Below are 19822 nucleotides of genomic sequence, written 5' to 3'. Positions count from 1 at the left end.
AAGAAATTGAAAAACAATGCAAATGCACTTGACTTGTTTGTGCATGATAAGATAAATGGGCGGCATACTGAACCAGCATCCGAGGTTGATTGGAGTCTGGAGCCTGGAGGCTTTCAGCCATACAGAGATTAGGGGCCCTCACCAGAAGGTTTTATCTTATCTTAATGTTATTAGTATATGTTTGTCAAATGTACATTGCGTACGAGCACGTCATGCTTTGGAATATGTAAGTACCAAATAATCGCACGCACATAATAGTGACATGGACTTCGGGCACAATGTGAAGCCCTAATTCTGTGATAAAAATTTTCCTTGAGAGGGTCAGCTAGTCAGGTTGCGAATTTATTATTAAATAATTATAAGAAAATCATGCACTGAGTAATGAAAAGATTGTAATTCATATAATTATCATAATATATTTCTTAATAATAAAGGGATTGCAATAATATGCATATTCATAATATCATCACAGTACTTAGGCCTATCCATGGCCATGAATTGTATTAGACGGTGGTTAATCCATAAAGCTTGGAAGGTAGGCGTGGTGTGATGAGAACTTCAAGTGGAGTGGCTTTCAAGTTTGTTAGTCCAGAGCTTTCAGTCATATCAACCAACGCATTCGAAGGAGTTGAAATCTCATACATTTGTAAGAAACTAGCCAGAGCTAAGTGTATCATTTGAAGGCCAAAAGATATTCCAGGGCAAACTCTTCTACCACTTCCAAACGGGATTAACTCAAAATTTTTACCCCTAATATCAATATCTTTTTGGGTGGTGAGAAATCTTTCTGGCTGGAATGTCAATGGATCTGACCATATGCGTGGATCTATATGAATTTTCCAAAGGTTTGTGATTAGCCGGGTGCCTTTTGGGACATGGTAACCACCTATGATGCAGTCCTCACAGAATTCACGCGGTCCTGATAGAGGTGCTGGTGGATATAAACGAAATATCTCTTTCACTATGGCCTGGAGGTAGACCAGCTGACTGATATCCGACTCCTTTACGGCTCTTTCCTTGCCAACTTGGACATCAAGCTCATCTTGAGCCTTTTTCAACACTCGGCGATTGTTCAACAGTAGCGATATTGCCCAAGTTAGGGTAACTGTGCTGGTATCATTGCCTCCTGCAATTATATTCTACAAAGTGCAACTTTTGTTAGAATATTGAGACGTTGAATCAGACATTAATTAATTACTTACTGTTTTTTAGCATATATAACTGATCATGAGATATTTGTAAGGCAAATCAGGGTACCCACGCAGGAGCTTAAGTTTAATTGAATCTGGTTAATTTGACAAAAATAATGATAAAGGAAAGACAGCAAATATATATATAACAATAAGGCAAATCAGGGTATCCATTGAGGGGAACCTATATAGATTTATTCCCAATTCTAACTATATATATTATCGTTTTAACAATGTCGGCCAACAATATAGAAAGCATTACCGGCCATTGCTGGAGAGTTTGTAACCGGATTGTGTTTTGATCTATAAAATGTTTTAATTCATTTAAAAAAAGAAAAGAAATAAAAGCAGTACCGGCCACTTCCAATTGATGAGCCCCCTTGCCAACTAATTAAGGCGAGCAGACCGCCAATCACGATACTATTCATTACACATTAGAAACTATATCTTTATATCACAATATTGATCGATGTAATAATTTTGAATGAGTTCTTATTAAAATAAAAATTAAAAATTTGAAAAAATTAAAAAATTAAAATAAAAATAAAAATAAAAATAAAAATAAAAATCAAGGATTAGTTGAGGTTGTCACTTTAAGATTGTGAGATAATTGTTAGATAAAAATGTAGTTTGTAATATTACTCTTTTTAATAAAAAATTTCAAATTTTTACTATTATTTTTAAATTCAATTGTGAAGATTTAATATATCAACATTTATCACTTTATTATGAAAGAATTAGATAATAAATATTGATAAAAATGGTAAATAGTAAAGTGAAAAATATTGATCTTTATCATTAATTTGAAAATAATGATTTAAAATTAAAAAGAAAAAGCTTGTGCTCTAAAATTAAATGTAAAAAATATTTATTTGAATGGATAAAAAATAGAGAGATCTGTTTTACGATCAAAATTGGTTTCAGCTTAATTATTAACAGGAAAATGTTAGATTTACAACACCAATATAACAACTGTATAACAATCCCTCACATGAGGGTGGGTCCCACATACTGGACTCACCCTCATGTGAGGGGTTGTTGTACGGTTGTTGTATTGGTATTGTACAAGAATCAAATCCCTTATTAACAAGCTCAAACAAGTTCTTAAATAAAAAAAAAAAAAAAAAAAAAAAAAAAAAAAAAAAAAAAAAAAAGGTGAAAACAGGATTACCTTAAGCTTGCATCGCTTTTTGGACCGCCTTGCCTTGAACTATTGTTAAATCGTTTAAGGACGTTCAATTATTAAGTGAGTCTCGTAAATAAACTTTGACACCTATCTAAATTTTTTTTAAAATTCTGAGAAATAATTATAGACCGAGTACGATCCTAAAGCAAACGCTCTATTGCACACTTCACCATAGAGGTGAAAAATGAATGCTTACCATACATGTAGCTTTGTTGATCGTATCAGCGTCATAACCTGCAACGTCTTTGTCATCAAGGACAGAAAGCATTACGTCCATGAAATCTCTTTCCCCTTTAGCCTCACCTAATGCTCTCTTACGCTTATGCTCTTCCAACCATCCTGCAAGAAAACCATCGAATTCTTTTGCAGTTTTCTTCATGGCCTTCTCATGTCCACCCAAATCCAACCACCCAAGGTAAGGAATGGCATCTGACACCACAAACATCCCAAGATAATGAAAGAATGCCCTCACTGACTTTTGGCAACGTCGCGACTCCTCATCAGCCACTGCACTAGAAGAAAAGTACCGCTTTCCAGCAACCATCCTAAGAATCACATTGAGACTCATGTCCCCGAACCACTGCTTCAACTCCACCAAAATCTGGCCTGAAACGTTCTTTTTCTTTGTCCAGAGTATGTATAACTCTTGTAAGGTGGTCTCGACTTCGGAGACTCGAACGTAAGAAAGCAACTCAAGCCGATGGTTAGATAGTAGCTCCAAGGCGGCTATTTTACGCAATTCACGCCAATAGGGACCATAGGGTGCGAAGCCGAACATGGCGAAGTTATAGCCAAAGTGTTTAGCGGCTACAAGTTTGGGCCGCGAGGAAACAGCCAGGTCGTTGGTGGTGAAGCACTCCTTGGCCATCTCCCAACAGCTTATTACCAAAGCAGGTTGCAAACCCAGTTGGATAGTAAAAACGGGTCCGTACTTTTCAGCCATGGCTCCCAACGTTATGTGGGGAGGCTCCGTTCCTCCCAACAGAGGGAGGTGACCAATTATAGGCCATGCACCCGCAGCGACAGGTGCTATTTTGGCTGAGCCAACTCTGGACCTCCTTACAAGGTAGTAGGATAGAAGAATAACGCCAAGGAGTCCAGCTATGGCAGAGTTTGGGTAAGGTGAAAGAAAATCCATTGTAGTTCAAATTATTGGAGCCTGGGGATATCTTATTAACCATGGGAACTGGGAATTAGCTTTCATAGACGCCTATTTAGCTATTTACGATAAATTTTGGGGTATTATTCTATTCTATGTCCTTGTTTCCATGTTGACTTGTATGTATGAGTCCGTTGATAAAACCAATGAATCTCATACCGATCGAGCTTCATCGTAAATCACGGGAGAAGATATGCCTTTGGTTTAGGAAGATATTATCTCTAGAATGTTATTACTGTTGTGGAGGATTCTTAAGGATTGTATTTCACGTTACTGTTGTACATCTTTGATTTAGGAAATTACCGTTGTGGTCCTTTGGTTTAGGAAGTTACCATACGTTGTGGATCTTGGTGGGCCTTTGTATTATTATGGGCTTTTCCATATGGGTGAAAAGTCATCCGTAGTAAGTATTGTCACAAAAGTTACAAATACTCAAAAAAATAAGAGTTATAAAATAATAAATTAAATTTATTGTTATTAATGTATAAGTAAAATAGATTTGTAACGTTCAGACTATTTCTCTATAAATAGAATCTTGTATATAATCAAATATATTAAGGAAAGATGTAGTAAAAAAAAAAAGGCTTTGGTATGTGGATGCAGGCCAAAGGCCGAACCACCTTAATTCTATGTCCCTCTTTCTTATTCTCATATATTTGGTAGATTATGCATTCTTACATGTATCAGAGCTTTGTGTTCTTACATGGTATCAAAGTTAGAGGCTAACGCTAGTATTCGATCATATGCCAATCCTTTTTTTTTTTTTTTGGTTCACTCTTCATTTTGTATCTTCAATCACAATCAAAATCAAAAGGCCTACAAATATTCAACGTGTGCCATTTTTTTTTCTTTTAGTTTTTTCATCCTGTGCCCGAGCTATTTCTCTTCACACACCTATGCGAGTCTCTCTTTTTGTCAAGATGACATGCCGCACTACCATTGTTTCTTCTACTAGCAAATACCACCACCCAATTCTCTCTTGTTTAACAAAAATAAAAAGCCTAAAGATGTTTCATGCCCATAATTGGTTCAATTCCGACCATAGTAGCTGCTTCTGGGCAAAATTGTCGATGTCAAAATTCCTAGCCAGAGTCGTCGAAGTTCAAGTTCCAGTCATAGAAATCGATGTTCCAATTTAGACCATAGTAGCCATTTTTTTTTCCTAGTCCTTTGATGTTCAAGATCAAACCTTAACGTCTGTGATCTACCGTTGGGTTTGCAGAGATGTATTGAGATAAGAGTTACAAGATGATAAATTAGATTTATTGTTAATGTAGAAGTAGAAGAGATTTGTAACGTTCCTTTGATGTTCAAGATCAAACCTTAACGTCTGTGATCTACCGTTGGGTTTGCAGAGATGTATTGAGATAAGAGTTACAAGATGATAAATTAGATTTATTGTTAATGTAGAAGTAGAAGAGATTTGTAACGTTCAGCCTATTTCTCTATAAATAGAGTCTTATATACAATCAAATAAATCAAGAAAAGATATTGCCAATAAAAGGCTTTGATGTGTGGATGTAGGCCATAGGCCGAACCACCTAAAATCTGTGTTTCCTCTATTTCCTTTATCTCTCTTTAAATTATATAAGTTCTTACATGGGAGCATATTGAGACAGGAGTTACAAGCACTCCTGAGACAGGAGTTACAAGCACTCAAGAGACAAGAGTTATAAGATGATAAATTAGATTTATTTATATTATTGTTAGTGTAAAAGTAGAAAAGACTTGTAACTCTTGTTTTTTGAGTTCTTATAACTCTTATCTCTTGAGTGCTTGTAACTCTTGTCTCAATAGTAGGTTAAAGACTATTGCAGATTTTCCTTTCTACAACACCGCATGCCATATAGTGACATGCTTTCCTTTTGTATTCTTATATTCAATATATAGAAGAAATACACGGCCGAAGCAACTTATGTTTTTGAGTAGCTTTTGTCATTCCTAAACCACTTCCTCTTATTTTCTTCATCCATATTATCATGAGGAGAAACAAAAGAGAGACGAGAGAGGTAACGAAAACAGTAGGGTTAAAAAATAATATAAAAGTTTATTAAGAAATAATATTTAAAAAATGGTGTGTGAAATAGATAATCTCTTGCGCATGCTGCCGGAGCAACTTATGTTTTTGAGTAGCTCTTTATCATTCCTAAACCACTTGGTCTTATTTTCTTCATCCATATTATCATGAGGAGAAACACAAGAGAGACGAGAGAGGTAACGAAAACAGTAGGGTTAAAAAATAATATAAAAGTTTATTAAGAAATAATATTTAAAAAAAGGTGTGTGAAATAGATAATCTCTTGCTGCTGGAGATGGTTTAATAGCTATTTGAAACTGCACTAAAATTTAATAATGTAATCGCCGAAATCTGATTTTTCTCAAAGGAATAAACAAACTGCAGTAAGGATATTTTTCATTCCTTAATCCTTATTTAATTGCCGTATCGGGGACCCATTAAAGTAAGAATTGCTGTTGGCTACGGGGAAATGCATTGAGATGCCGAATGACAATTGTTATCTGTTATCCTCACTCTATAGTCAGCCATTAAGTATTGATTAGCGACAATTTTCCCAGAAGCTGTAGACATCAAGGACTCAATCTCCATTATCAGCTCTCAAAGTTGAATAGCGAGATTTAGTCAAGAAAATTGTGCGCCACTATAAGACGTCAAGGACACTGCCCAATCAGCTTGAACCGCGCATGCCTTATCTTTTTCCCGTTTTGTCTTCAGATAGATTTTTCTTCCTATCTGCCATTTTTTCAAATCATTTTGATGTAACAATTGAAGTGAGAAGATAAATTGAAACAATATAATGCAATGCACTTGACTTATTTGTGCATGAAGATAAGCTAGTGGGCGGCATACTGAACCGGCCACCAATATTCGATGTTGAGTGGAGGCTTCCAGACAAGATCAGTGGCCTCCACCTCCACCAGAAGAAAATCTTGTTGTTATGAGTATATATTCTTCAAACGTACAATACGTTTGGAATATTCGGTAAGTAACATATAATCGCATGCACGTTGTAACGCCCTACTTTTATAAAAAGCATAAGTGAATTTTTTTTTCGATTTCTACGTGGCATTACTACATCATCAGAGTTAAATATTGGCAATGGAATATTTTTTTTTCTTTAACAATGACACATCAAAGTTGATTGAATAACCTTAATATAAAAATAATAACTATTTGTTCTGATATAATAATTACATTTTAAAATAATACAATATGTGTCACATGCGGCACTTAATAAATACATAACTACTGTTTTTTCCAAATAAAAAGTCTCATCTTTAAGCTGCTTCCTTTATTCATGCAAAAACTCGCATGTAATTGTGGTTATCACCACAATCTCATGATGTGGTCAAGTGAGTCAATGACCCTCAACCACAGTGATACACTGATTTATTTAACCATATACAATGCAATCAAATGATGGCAATTATATCTACGTACATTTAATCACATTCATTTATCTACTTTTAACTATTTATTTACTTAAGTCATATACTTGCATTCATTCTTGCTAAAGCCTTGTGCTTAGCTTTTATGAGCCTTGTGCTCCTTAAACTGTAAAGTTTGTTGGTTCTTAAGGCCTTGTGCCTTGACTGTGAGCCTTGTGCCCGCCAGCTTATTATCTTTATTTCTTCAACCTTTGGTTTATCCGTCGGTTGTATCAGTGTATTGATGCCTTAGTACCTAAACTTCGGTTTACCCGTTGGTCTAGTCAATTGCTTGACGCCTTGGTACGTAAACCTCAGTTCATCCGTTGGTCTCCTCAATCACTGACGCCTTGGTACCTAAACCTCTGGTCTTTTTCTTAACCTATTCATAACTCATAACTTTACCACAGTATAATCATGCAAACAACATCACATACATAATTCCAACCATGTTAAACATATCAAATGTCAAACCATATGCATATAATTAAATAAAACAGCAATCGCTAGTCATTAAAAACTAAACCACACGTATCATCCTGAGTGAGTAAGAAATACTCACAGTAATTCTTCTGGCTTCAAGAAAACGTTCACAGATATAATCACTATAATATAAACATATAAAATACAAGCAAATAGTGAATTAGTATAATTCACTAAAAATGCATTTTAATCCTATTATAATTTTTGACCTATTTAAATATTATCTCCTATTTTCGCTTGAACATTACCACGACATATAAAATTGGTCAAATTACATTTCATTACTAATCTTTTATATGGAATTTATCAAGGTATTTATTAAGATCCTTAAGCATAATATTTATTTTAATTATATCAAATAAACATAATAACTTACCAAATATAAATAATGAGCTTTATATTTCAAAACAAGTGAATAGAATAATAACTTTATTTTATTCTTAGAAAATCCGGGCAGAATAATGGCATTAGTATTAAGAATGCCTAAAATACTTTAAATATTTGAGAGGCGTAACGGCACTTTTGTAAAATAGTAACTTTTTACTCTGGCATTATAACATCGTGTTTCATAAATCTTTTGCGCCACTTGAAAAACCTATTTCAAAACACAATTTATAAACATTAAGATACTTTAATAATAAAACTTATGAAACCATAATCTTTTTTAAAATACCATTAACTTTAAAATCATTAAATAAATAATCAAAACTTACTTAAAATATATCACAAGGTTATATATTTTGTACTTCTGGTTGCTGACCCGTGAGGAGAGAGAATGAGAGATTTATTTTCTTCTTTGAGACCAAGACCAGAAGGTAGTGATATATATATATATAATTATTTTCCTTAATTATAAGAGAAAAGAAGAAAGAGAGACGAGAGAGGAAGAGATGGGTCCACATGAGAGTTGCAGTGGTTACCTTCTTTTCTTTTCTTTTTCTTTTGTTCTTCTCTTTCTTTTCTTCTACTTTCCTACCAACTACACACGTACACCCCTTTCTTTTTGTTTTATCTTTATCTTTTGTTTTTGTTTTTCTTCTGATGGGGATAAATTCCACTCAACCCGATCCAAGGAGGAAATAGACATTTACTAATTATTTCAAGGAAATCAGGTATCAGTTATCTCAGTAAATTGGGATAGGACTCTAATTAGCCCAAGTATAGTTTGATCAGTAGTCCTATCTCTGGTAGAATTGGGATAGGACTTATGGTTCAATCAGATAAGAAGAATGATCAGATCAGAAGTTTAAGAAGATATCAGATTAGAAGTCTAATAAAAGATCAGAGTCCAATTAGAACTCTGACATCAATTCTAGATCTCAATTAGAACTCTGACAGCAGTTCTAGATCGACAAGGAGCAGGAATTCTAATCCAGCTTTGACTCCACTTCTTTGCCTATAAATAGGCCCATACCCCAGGTATAAACTAAGACTCAGTTTTTATGCACAGAGTATTATTTTCTTACAGAAGTTAATTTAGGCATCGGAGAGGACCCCCGGAAGGGTCCCTTAGTTTTTGTTGTTTTGCAGAATTATTAAGAACCGTGAAGAACATCAGAAGAATGTGCAAATTCACACCATACCGGAAACTGTACCAACAGTTTAGCGCCGTCTGTGGGAACGATTATTCGTTCCTCATAAAAGAAAAAGAAGATCTAGCATGGTGATGAACACACGTTTCGGAAGCCAGACCAACCGAGAGCCCATAGTCCGAATGGAGCCAGTTATTCAGAATAATTCGCAGCCTCCACCGAACCCTATCTTAATTTATTTTTAAAAAATAAAAAAACTCAAAAAGTAGTGGGGGACCACCTTGCCACATAGGCAAGGTGGTGATAAGTTGTATCTTTGGATGGTATTCAATCATTACTCTATATATAATATATATATACACTCAAATATACATGTCTATATTAAGACTCACAATTATAATAATTCAAGTTATATCAATTATATTAGGAAAACACTACAAAAAACTTTGTGTTTAGCCACATACAGTTAGCCACGTGTATTGGGTTATACACGTGGCTAACTGTTAGCCACGTGCAGTTGGCCACATGGGTTACGCGTGGTGAATCTGATTGTAGCTAAATGTACATTTAGCAACGTGTAATTTTATATATGTGACTATTTAGCCACTTGACATTTAGCCACGTGTTATTTTCAAGTGGCTATATATATATATATATATATATATATATGGGAAAAGTACACATAACCCCCTCAAACTACCACCTCATTGTCAATGTACCCCCCAAACTATCAATTGTGTCAATGTCCCCCCCTAAACTATCAAAAAATGTCAATGTCCCCCTAATGACAAAAATGCCATTTTATAAAATTATTAAAATAAAATAAAACTAAAAAAATATAAAATAACAAAAATTTCTTCCAAAAAATAATAAAAAATTTAAAACTGTTTTTTATTTGTTATTTTAAAAAAATAATAATTTTCAGTTTTTTTTTTTCGTTTTTTTTTTTCTTTTTTTTTTTTTTTAAAAAAAATTGTTCTTTTTCGTTTTTTTATTTTAATAAAAACTGGTTTTTTTTTAATTTGTTTTATTTTTTACAAAAATAAATAAATTTCTGTTATTTTTTGTTTTTTTTTTTTCTTTTAAAAAAAATTGTTCTTTTTCGTTTTTTAATTTAATAAAAATTGGTTTTTCTTTTTCTTTTTTTCATTTGTTTTTTTTTTTATTTTTTTAAAAAATAAATTTCAGTTATTTTTTGTTTGCTTTTTTTTAAAAAAAAAAAAATTGTTCCTTTTTCGTTGTTTTTTTTTTAAAAATTTTAATTTTTAATTTTTTAGTTGTAGTTTTAATTTTTTGAATTTATGAGGACATTTTTGTCTTATTCAAAAAAAATTAAGGTCAATTTTATCTTTTTGTTGTTCTTAGGGGGGACATTGACATTTTTTGGTAATTTAAGGGGGGTCATTGATACAATTGGTAGTTTGGGGGGTACATTGACAATTGAGTGGTAGTTTGAGGGGGTTATGTGTACTTTTCCCTATATATATATATATATATATATATATATATATATATATATATATATATATATATATATTTTAAAAAAAAATGAAAAATGATATATTTTTAGCCACTTATTCCTTACACACGTCGCCAACGTTTGTAATTTTTTTTAAAAAAAAATTACAAGAAAAGAACAGATCGATATCTGCTCTTTTCTTATTCAGATTTTTTTCTTTCTTTCCGGCGAGATATAGCAACATTTGGAGAAAGGGCCGGCGAGATTCGGCGATCCGGCGAGATCTGGAGAAAGGGCCTGCCAGATCCGGAGATCCAGCGAGATCTGGAGAAAGGGCCGACGAGATCCAGCAATCCAGCGAGATCGGGAGAAAGGGCCATGCATCGATCCGCCGAGATCCGGTTGGATCTTCGTCCAAATCGTCTTCGTCGACGACGTCGTCCAGATCCAAAAATCAACTACTCCGGCGACTAACAAAAAAGAAACCAACTACTCCATAGACTAACAAAAAGGACCAAAAAAATTTAACAAAAAGACCAAAAATCACCATCAAAAGGACCCATATACCACCGGCCTCTTCTCCATCACCGACGACGAAAACAATCTTCTCCGGGTGTGAGTCGTGCATCCGAGTGGGGCTGAGTCGTCGTGCGTCCGGGTGGGGCTGAATCGTTGTCTGCTGAGAAAAAACACAAAGAAAGTGAGAAATTTTTTTGATGAAAAATGGGGAGAAGTCGTTTGCTAGCTAGAGTTGGAAAAAAAAAAAAAAAAAGAAAAAAAAAAAGAGGAAGAAAATGAGGAGAACAGATCGACGAGAGATGGAGAGATTTCTAAAAAAAAGGAAAAAAAAAATTAAAGAAGAAAATGAGGAGAACAGATCGATGAGAGATGGAGAGATTTCTAAAAAAAAAAAAAGAAAAAAAAATTAGGAAGATAGGCGACAGATCTAGTTTTAAAAAGAAATGACAAAAAAAATTAAAAATTTGAAACAAACAGGCGCGTGAATCTCCCCCCAAAACAAGCAAATGGCAACGTGTTCACAAAGCACGTTGCTAAAATGTTAAATTTAATTTTTTTTTTTTAAAAAAAATTATTTGTTGAAAAAAATTAAAAAAAAAAATAGAGAATATTTTAGCCATGTGTTTATGTGCCACGTGGCCAATTGGCGACGTGACCAATAAACTACATGACTAAAATTTTTAATTTTTAATTTTTTTTTTTTAAAAAAATTAATAATTTTTTAATAAATTATTTTTTTTTTTTTTTGAATATTTTAGCCACGTGTTTATTATACACGTGGCTAATTGGCGACGTGTATATTATACACGTGGCTAATTAGAGACGTGTCTATTATACACGTGGCTAATTGGAGACGTGTATTAATTATACGTGGCCAATTGACTTTTTCATATTTTCTACTACATCTCGCCACGTGTTCATTATAACACGTGGCTAATTGGCCACGTGGCTAATGTCTTCTTTTTTTGTAGTGAAAGAATTCTTTTTTTATCTTTTAAAATACTTAACATGTTCTAAATCTCCTGACAAAGTTAAAAATAATAAATATGAACTTATATGAGCTGAGCCAAATATGTACGAGTTCAGCTCGTTTAGAAACGAGCATAAATTTTTGTTTGTTTAATATTTTTGTTTGTTTAATAATGAACTTATCTCCAGCTAGCAAAACCCAAACTTATTTACGAGCAGGTCTATCTATTAATTTACAGCCTAGTCAAATATACTCCCCTTCATGAGCTCTAGCAAAAATGAGTTCTTCACCAGGTACATGGGGGACTAGCTGATGAAATTGATTGGGGTCCATTTCTGCTTAGCTGTGTTGGTTAGTTGGCCAGAGGGAAATGCATTAACTGAGACACCGCTCACATATATGCAGCAACAATAAGGATAATTGTTCTCATATTTTTCAGATGGCGTGACTTATTATAATAAGTTTGAACCGCTCACCTGTTGTCTTTTTTGTGAATGATACAAAATTCTTACTCTACCAATATTGACTCAAGTTTTTTTTTCCTATCTGCCATTTTTTTATTCTGTCTTTTCCATAATTTTGATGTAACGGTTGTCCTTTGAACAGAGAATAGAAATTGAAGCACTGCAATGCACTTGACTGGTTTGTGCATGCTAAGATAAGTGGGGAGGAGGATCTGAACCAGCATCGATCCGATGTTGGCTGGAGGCTTCCAGACAAGAGATTAGTGCCCTCCACCATAACATTTTTTTATCTTAATGTTACTACTGTTATATATTACAAACGTCCAACTATTTGTTTTACTTTATATTAAATCAATCACTTCTTATAACTATTTTATGAATTTTTTACCATTTAACTCATGTTCATACACTACAAAAAACCCCGCAAATCACCACATGTCTACAGTGCCGGTTACTGTAGACACGTGGCCAGATCACCACGTTTTTTACTGGCCACGTGGCCATCTGTGGCGTAAAAATAATTGGCCGTGTGTAATAAATACACGCGGCCTAAATACACGGGGCCAATTCACCGCGTGTATAAATGCACGCGGCCAATTGGCCGCGTGTATGAATACACGTGACCATCTGGACACGTGTATTTTATCAACGTGGCGAGATGGCCACGTGTATTTTTACACGTGGCTGAATTTGGCCACGTGGATTTAATACACGTGGCCATCTGGCCACTTGTACGAATTGGACACGTGGCATTCTGTTGGCCACGTACGCCATGTGGCCAACTGGTTTTTTTTAAAAAAAAATTTTGGAATTCTTTTTTTTTTTTTTTTTTTTTTAAAAAAAAAAAAAAACAAATAGTATGTACATGATAATATTACTATGTACACTATACCAAATTAGAGTTTATAAATTAATTAGTTTTGTACAGTATTCAAATAAATACTTGTATTTAAATTTTTTTGAATTTATTTTTATAAAAAATTCTTATTATATACCCCAACCTTAGATTTGTGCTATATTTAGTTATGGTTTATAATTATATATAGTATGTATTGTACTTGTTGTTATGTTTTAGGGTTTACATGCAGGTTGATCACTACAAAAAAAATAGTTTTTCGCCACTTGCAATTCACCACGTGTATGGTCACTGTACACGTGGCGAACTGTTGGCCACGTGCAAGTGGCCACGTAAATACACGCGGTGGATCCGGTTGACACTAACTGCACAGTTGGCCACGTGTATTTTAATACACGTGTCCAAGTGGACACGTATATGTGTAGTATATACTCTCAGGGTTAGGGTTCGTATTTGCGTATTACAAATAACACTTGCAGAGAAGCCAAACTTGTCAAATAGAACATCCATCTGAATGTGTTGGCCTTGTGGTCCCGATCATTATAGCATACCTTACACAAGTATAAATTTGCATGCCTCTATCATTTGATCCAGTTCAATGTTCAAAACTTGGTCGAACTATCATTTGATCCTAGAGTTAGGGTTTATAACTATATATATAGTATATATATTTAGGGTTAGGGTTTATAGCTATATATAGTACATACACTTAAGATTAGGGTTAAGGTTAGGGTTTATGGCTTACATATAGTATATACACTTAAGATTATGGGTTTCAGGGTTCAATTTTATGGTCAGGGTTTAATATAGTATATTTATATATACTTAGTGGTAGGGTTTAAATTTAGGGTTAGGATTTAGTTTTAATTTATAGTTTACGGTTTAGTTTTATGGCTTAGGGTTTAGCAATGTGTACAGTACATTCACTTAGGGTTGCATGGGTTTGTGTTTGTATTTGTATTTACATCAATTAATTATATATATATATATATATATATATATATATAATTTAAATTATATCGAATTATAATTTATTTTTTTAATATATCATTTTTAATGATATACCTCTCATTTTTTTCCCCGAAGTTAGTTACCATGATGTGTACTTCATTTACACCTGCAGAGAAGCCAAACTTGTCAAATAGAACATCCATCTCAATGTGTTGGCCTTGTGGTCCCGATCATTATAGCATACATTATACAAATATAATTTTGCATGCCTCTATCATTTGATCTAGTTCAATGTTCAAAAGTTGGTCGAACTTTGACTAACTCACTCCACGGGGGTGAAAACAGTATTTGTCACCAACTCAAGTCCCATAATATTGATTTATGAATTTTATCAAATTGTAAGCATAAAAAAAAAAGGTTTGGTATATATATTATAACACCAAATTAAGGTTTGGTTTTGTAAACCATCTACGTTAAGAAAAAAAAAAAGAAAATGCAACATAACAAAGTTAAAAATCCTATCCATAATACTATATACATATATATAATATATGCATGCATGCATGTAAACGGCGTGCCGAAACTATATACATTTATAACGATTTGTATATACCCTAACATTGGGGTTTATGGCTATATATATATATAGTATACTTATATAGCTATATACAGTATATACACTTAGGGTTAGGGTTTATAGATATATATAATAGGTATATACACTTAATGTTAAGGTTTATGTCTATATATAGTACTAAATGCATAATTAAACCAAATTTGTGCTATATATATATATATGCATAATTATACGGCGAGGAACAAAAAAAAAATATGCAACATAACAAAGTACATACACTTAGGGTTAGGGTTTATGGCTATATATAATATATAAACATAGGGTTAGGGTTTATGGGCTATGTGCAATATGTTTATAGTATATTTACGTTTTACGTGTTGAGTACTTGACATATATATGGTATACTTATAAGTAAACCCTAACTCTAATTAGGCTTTGCGTTAATGGAATACTAATATAATAAAACCCTAACCCTATATATATATAGGACCTATATATATATATATATGAAATATATCATTTATATAGAATATTATACAGTATTCACGTCAAGAAATTTATTATACCTAGACTTAGGGTTTAAGATTTAGTTTTAGGATTATCGTTTAGGGTTTAGTTTTATGGGTTAGAGTTTACATAAACCTTAAAACATATTTGTTTTAGAGCTTAGGGTTTAACACTATATATATTACATACACTTAGGGTCGGATTAGGGTTTGTGTTTGTGTTTGCGTTTACAAATACAAATATATATATATATAATTTTTCGTTTTTCAAAAAAAAAAAAAAAAACAAAGGGAGACGTGTATTAGTATACACGTCGCCAATTTAGAGACGTGTATACTGATACACGTCTCTAATTGGCCGCGTGGCATTACGCCACGCGGCCAAAACCACGCGGCCAAAATTTGGCCAGGTGACCTGCGCGGGACAATTCCCGCGCGCCACCTGGCCAATTTTTAAAATAAAAATTACAAAAAAAAAAATAAAAATAAATGGGTAGTTTCCGGAGGAAGCTACCCATTTATCTCCCTCAGCTCACTCTCGATCACTCTCTCACTCTCTCAGACCTTCTCTCTCTCACTCTCACTCTCTCTCTCTCCCTCTCTGTCTCCGTCACGCACGTCCGCACCGACCACCGCCCCTCCGCTGTCTTCTCCGGCTAGCTCCCTCTCCGGCCGTCATAGCACCAGGCGTGCACCAACCTATCTCCCTCTATGTCTCTCTCTCTAGCGCTCTCTCTCTCTCTCTCTCTCTCTCTCTCTCTCTCTCTCTCTCTCTCTCTCTCTCTCTCTAACTGAACCACAGTAGGAACCCTAAACGGCCGTCCGGACCTCTCTCTCTCTACAGATCTCTTTGGGGATCACCTCCGTCTCTCTGTCTCTATCTCTCTCTACATCTCTCTCTCTCTCTCTGAAACCTCGCCGGCCGGAACCCTACGGTCTACCTCTGACCACCCCTCTCCTGGTCTGTGTCTCTCTCTCTCTGCCTTGTACGTTACGGGTCGCTACTGTGCAGTAGCCACAGTAGCGACAGTGGGGGCCCCCGGGATATTGTTTTGGGACTAATATTGTTTTAATGCAGGTACAATTTGGCTAGGGAGCATAAAATACACCCCAAAAAATATTTGTGCATAAATTGTGAGTAATTATGACATTTTTTTTTTCTTTATTTTTGGCTATAATAAGCTTGGTGCATTTAAATTAATTTGTTTAAAATCTGTTCCTAATTGTTTTAATAGTTTCATATAATAATTGTGGATTTAACAATTAATAATGGTCCATGCAATGCTGTTGATTTTGTTGGGTTTGTATATCTATTGTTGTGTAATTTTATGTGTTTTGATGTGGTTGGTCGTTATGCATGGAAAATATTTGTACAGTTGTGTTATTTTTCTTTTTTGTGATATGTTTTACTGTACTACGAATTTGTGTTGCGATTATTATTTTTGGCAATTTATGCTAAAACATTTGAACAGAAAAAACAATTTCGCCATTATTTTATTAAGTTCATCATAAAATCAATGACGCAAACCAATAAAATATAAATAAGTATGCGGTACTATTTCAACAATTTTTTTTTGAAATAAGAACAAAAAAAAGAAGTTTAATTGTTCATTTTCAGGTAATTTTTTTACAAAAAAAAAAAAAAAAAAAAAAAAAAAAAAAAAAAAAAAAAACATTTCAAATTGGGTGCTCCCGAGGGGGAAGAAAGTTGTGTTGCAGTACAATGCTGCAACACAACCCGTGGGACAAGCATGCAATCGTTATAGACGGGCTGCGGGCAAGCTTTTACGGAGCGGGTCCCACATTCACTTGCGGGATGAATGGGCAAAGGTAGATAAGCAGATTAAGCGGGGTATGTGGGATGCCATAATGGTATGTTTATGAAACTAATATATGTATTTAGTGAAATTAAAGTTAAGATTAAGTTTTTGTTGAACTGGTAAAATTAATCCTTAAATTGAATGTGCAGCAAGAATTTTATGTACCCGTATCCGTCGACTTGCGCCTGGCACAGAACGAATTCTGGGGTGGTATGGGCCATAAGCACCGTTCGTGGAAGTCGAAGTTGAGGACCCAGCTATATATTCGAGACGGTGAGAAGCCATTGACAATACGTGCGAGAATGCCAGATAGGTTTTTTGATAAGTATGACCAAATGGATGTGGAGGACGTACTGCACGAGTGGTGCATTGATCGAAATCGGGTATGTAGGTCTTTGATTGTATTACTATAATGTTGTGTTTTTTTAATAAACAGTTCATTTAATCATAGCACATAAGTAATTAAGTGTGTCAATTCTTACATTTTTTTCGGAATGTTCAATGCAAAGGCGAGGTCTGAACGAATGAAGCGGCTGCGGGAGCAGAATGACATCCCTCATAGTCTAGGGTCCAAAAGTTATGCCAGATTTAATCACGATGAGGTATGAAACAATATGTAAATATTTTAATTCATCTTTATGCGTAATTATTCTTTCTTAACATTAAATGAATATCCAATGTTTGTTATATATTTAAATTGTATGGCGACAGGCATCTACATCTGGCACGCCCCCCACTAGCGCCGAGTCGTTTGTGAAGACGCACACAAAGAAGAACGACACTTATCTGAACGAGCGGACACGGGACCTATGCGTATGCTACTGGTCTATGTTATTAATATTTATTAGTTATGCGTGTGATAAAGTATTTATTAATTACCAGTGTATTATATGTTGACGACGTACAGGAGCGGATGACACAGAGTTTGTCCACTGATCCTGCTGCCACGGATCTCGTCTCATCAGATACGGTACATTGGGCACCTGGCAACGCGTACGAGCAGGCGGTTGGGCGACTCGAGTATGTGGGTAGGGTTCGGCAGGTTGGGCCGAACGTTACTCCTGTTCGCGGGACTTGTTTCTTGTATAGGGCCCGCACACGAGGGGGATCGGCCGAGGACACGTCTCAGGATTGGGCTGCCCACAAAATTGCGGAGATGGATATCATGTTACGGGCCGAGAGAGAGAGAGGAATGACGGGTTGGAGGGCATAGTGCGGGCCGAGAGAGAGCGGGCTGACAGCATGGAGCAGCGCATGCGACAGTTTGAGGCCTTCATGTCCTCTACAGGATTATCGTTCGTATGCCCTGGTGCTCAGCAGTCTTTACCTGCACACGTAGGCAGTACGTCGTCTGTTAGTAATGCGCCTGCAGGTATGGTTCATATTACGTATACACTTAGGTTTATTTTTAATTTGTTCTCATTACTTGTTTAAATTTGCATATAATATTATATAGGTTAATTGTTTTTATTACTTGCAAGTAATGCGACAACGGTTGGTCCGCTGTCGCCTGTTGCACAATTGCTGAGCCAACAATCCCCTCTCGGGACTCCATCGCCCGTTACACCATCTCTTGCAGGACAATCGCCGGTTGGCGAGTTCACGCTCGGGACTGCACCTCGTGATCCGCAGCGACGTCCTCCAGATTTGTAGATATTTTGTGTATTTTTTTTTTGTTAGTAACGAATAATTTTATTAGATCAAGATTTTCAAATTTGTTGATATTGTTGTGTAAGTATTTGTTGTTAGTAACGAATACATTTATTAGTACATGGTATTCAAATTTTTAAATATTGTTGTTTTGATTAATTTGTGTAATTTGATTTTGTGATATTTTTGGATAAAATAAATTTGGAGAATTCTACCAAAATATATATATATATATATTAAATAAAAAGAAATTAAAAAATAGAATTAAATATTAAAAAATAAATTTAACATTGGCCACGTGTATTAAAATACACGTTGCCAATGTTTGCCGCGTGTATTATTATACACACGGCCAATTGGACACGTGTATTTTAATACACATGGCCAATGTTGGAGGCGTGTATTAATATACACGTGTCCAAGTGGACACGTGTATAATACACTCGGCCATGTTCGCCACGTCTAAAATACACGTGGTGAACAAGTGGTCACGTGTATTTTAATACACCTGGCCAATTGGCCGCGTGTATTAAAATACACGCGGCCAATTGTTCGCCACGTGTATTTTAGACGTGGCGAACAATTAGCCGTGCGTATTTTAATACATGTGTCCACTTGGACACGTGTATTAAAATACACGCGGCCAACTGTGTAGTTAGTGTCAACCGGATCCACCGCGTGTATTTACGTGGCCACTTGCACGTGGCCAACAGTTCGCCACGTGTACAGTGACCGTACACGTGGCGAACTGCAAGTGGCGAAAAACTATTTTTTTTGTAGTGATAGAGAGGTGTTTGAGGAGGGAGGGAGGGAGGGAGGCTCTCCCTCCCCCAGTGGTGCTTCCCTCCTAATCCTTCTAGGGCTATGAAAGATTTTTGTTTTTCCCCTGGCTTTTCTTAGATCCAATGAAACTTTTGTTTTCCTAGTCCTTCTATGGCTATGAAGCTTTTGTTCTCCTAGTCCTTCTAGGATTATGGAGCTTTGGATCTCCTAGTCATTTTAGGGCTATGGAGCTTTGTGTTTTTTCTTGTTTTTGGTTTCTTCAAGCAGGAAGGC

General features: G+C 35.0%; 1 protein-coding gene across 1 annotated transcript; it reads right to left on the bottom strand.

Annotated features, from left to right (window-relative positions):
- Window positions 1–405: 405 nt before the first annotated feature.
- Window positions 406–3634, bottom strand: LOC133866464 (cytochrome P450 CYP82D47-like). The gene is made up of 2 exons (XM_062302999.1): window positions 2573–3634; window positions 406–1139 (listed from the first exon to the last, which is right to left on the bottom strand). The coding sequence occupies exons 1-2, from the start codon at window positions 3512–3514 to the stop codon at window positions 504–506; spliced, it is 1578 nt and encodes a 525-aa protein (XP_062158983.1). The 5' UTR covers window positions 3515–3634; the 3' UTR covers window positions 406–503.
- Window positions 3635–19822: the final 16188 nt, after the last annotated feature.

The sequence above is a fragment of the Alnus glutinosa genome, chromosome 4, assembly GCF_958979055.1.
Source record: "Alnus glutinosa chromosome 4, dhAlnGlut1.1, whole genome shotgun sequence".
Classification (NCBI taxonomy): domain Eukaryota; kingdom Viridiplantae; phylum Streptophyta; class Magnoliopsida; order Fagales; family Betulaceae; genus Alnus; species Alnus glutinosa.
The sequence above is the reverse complement of the archived record's forward strand: the minus strand, read 5'-3'. Positions and strand labels throughout refer to the sequence as shown.